At 36.9% G+C, this 2,608-nt stretch overlaps 1 protein-coding gene across 1 annotated transcript in view; it reads right to left on the bottom strand.

Annotated features, from left to right (window-relative positions):
• The window catches only part of ADAMDEC1 (ADAM-like, decysin 1), a 28,748-nt gene that overhangs the window by 6,754 nt on the left and 19,386 nt on the right, over positions 1–2,608 (bottom strand). The window contains 5 exon segments of the mRNA XM_012662920.1: positions 151–223; positions 497–627; positions 1,330–1,411; positions 1,781–1,950; positions 2,253–2,324. Coding sequence (XP_012518374.1) covers positions 151–223; positions 497–627; positions 1,330–1,411; positions 1,781–1,950; positions 2,253–2,324 — 528 coding nt within the window.

Genomic DNA, 2,608 nt, shown 5'->3' with positions numbered 1-2,608 from the left:
ATGAATCAGTGAAGGGAAATAACTGCAGGCTTCCAGGTTCTATGGACATATTTCTCTTTGTATTCATGAGCACTTCAAGAACAAGGTATGTTTTCTTCATTTTTCTATCCCAAGTCTTGGCCAAATCCCTGGCATTAACAGGTAATTTACTAAATACATAAAATTGATGGGTTGATTGATGATGGGAAAAGATGCTGTCATCATCTTAATTAGATTAATATTTCTAGAAAACCATGATATCATTTTAAGTTAAAAATATTTTAAGTTAGAATAATAGGGTCACCATACTGTAAGTTCTGTGTTGGCATATTTGGAAAAGTTAAAGGGTGAGCCCTGAGAGCTGGTCAAACTTGTGCTTCAAGAGACTGGAGGTTGAATTAATGGGACACATACCCCTTAGGGAAGAAAAAATGCCCATCCAACATACGTAGGTTGCATCTGAATTCTTCAAGATTGGGGAGATGTTTGTTTTTCTCTAGGGTGACCAAGGTCTCACCTCAGATATTGATTCATCACACAACTGCCAGAGGGACATTTAGTATCATATGGAACATCAGGCATCCCCAGGACATGGCCCAGCTCATGTGACATCACTCCTACGAGAGCCACATTGTTCTTTCTTTCAGCCTGGAAAAAAGTGGAAACTTCTATTATTTCTCATTTTATTCGGTTAGTTCTCCATTGTTGTCAGTGTGCAGTACTTAAAAATAGCTTGAGAAATGAAAAATAAGGAATCCTTAAGCTTCTCTTCCTGCCATTGTTTATTGTAAAATGTTGAAAGAACATTTGCAATGGTTGGGTCCTACAAATCCAAAAAACATTGGAGCTCAATAAATATTTGTTGAAGTAATGGATACTAAGTTCTCAGTAAACCATGGTTAAATTAATTATATTCTTCATAGGAAGTACTAATAGCTACTATATCAGAGGTCTCCAAAACCTATTGTTATGATGCTTATGTCGTTAGTAGTGCTGGCACCTACATGCACCTTTCTTTATTCCTTGTCATAACTCTCTAGACACAGATGCCGGGGATGACTAATTTACAGTTAGCCCAGGCCACAGAACGTATCGGGATCCCCTTTCTATTTCAATATTCCTGCTCTTATTCCCTAACATGTACTAAAGAATGAGGGCTTCTGGGAAGGCCACTATAAGGGAATATTCTCTTTCATAATCCAAGGAATCTTCGGTGCAATAATCTAGCAGTAGTTTCATTTCTACTGTGATTTATTGATTCTGCAAATGTCATTGTACCAGCTCTGTAAAAAGCATTACGCTCGTCTTCATAAAGGACATAGAGCCATAGGGAACTTTAAGTTTACAAACCTCAATAACAGCCACTGAAGATGGGGAACACAAGGAATTGGAGGCTGCCATTCCTACACGTCGATTGCTGAAGCCAATCCCACTATATGAAAGTTACAGATACATTGTTACAATCTGAGTCTTTAGACCCATTAGCTTCTGTTAATTATGTTACAGAATTCCCTGGCTGCCCTAATCTTCTTATTTAATATATTTACTAGGCCCCCCAAAAGTCTCTACTATTCCATAGCATTATAATGACCACAGATTGTTATCTCACATCCAAGAGTTCATTCTATTGATCTGATATAGGCCTACAATATTCTTACAGGTGAATTGCTAATGGTAGAACTTCAAGCATTTTGACAATTGATAGGGGAGATATGATTGAGCAGAAATTTCTGTCAAGGAACCTCAGGGATAACTATCCACTCTGCCTATGTACCCCTGGGCCTGGCCAGCATACGCTTACCTGAGAAGTTGAGCATGGTCATGTATCTTCTTTTTCCCCAGGTTAGAACGATGCCATCTCAGGAAGTTCTTAAAGATGGTGTCTGTGTTGGGTACCACCTTTATCTTATCACTATCAGACCAGATTTCCATACCTACCAAGGCCACGTGAACATCTATGGTGTTATAAATCTGTAGAAAGAGCATTTTTCTTTATGAAAATATTCAGTATTCCTTTAGTGCTTGAGAGGCTTTGCTAACCACAAGTGATGGATAAAGTGATGGACCACAAATGATGAATTTCCATTTCTAAAATAAAAATCCTAGAAGTTGCCTTCTACAAAATATGTGATTTTACCTTGATGGTGATCATTCTTTTTCCCATAACTGCTGACCTGAAGGCACTGTGACCCTCTTAACCCCATGTTGGTGAGATCATAGAGAAGCTCCAAGCTTCTAGGTAGAAACATAGGTTTACATGACAGATATCTCACCACATTGAGTAGGTTCACCACGTCAAACACGAAGCTTCTTATCAGAGTTAGATTCTCCTTATAGTTCTTATACTGTAAAATACAAAATGCAAAGTATAATTAAATGCCGAATTAAAGCGAGAAAGCTGATGGGGTACAGGATTTCACATTTTAAGAAAAAATTATACATTTTAGTATAATTAACGTCTTTTATTTCATGACTAAATTATGCATGACTCTGTGCTTCAATAAATTCTATTTCGAATGTAACAGTTTTTTGGTAAGAGAAAAGTTAGGCATTCATATAAAATGCTAGTGTTCTTCATTTTTAAGTTAAATAAATCAAGTTAATAATTTGCATGTTTTGAAACCAATTA

The sequence above is a fragment of the Propithecus coquereli genome, unplaced genomic scaffold (genome assembly GCF_000956105.1).
Source record: "Propithecus coquereli isolate 6110/MARCELLA unplaced genomic scaffold, Pcoq_1.0 Scaffold79, whole genome shotgun sequence".
NCBI lineage: Eukaryota > Metazoa > Chordata > Mammalia > Primates > Indriidae > Propithecus > Propithecus coquereli.
This window is presented reverse-complemented; position numbering and strand designations above follow the sequence as displayed.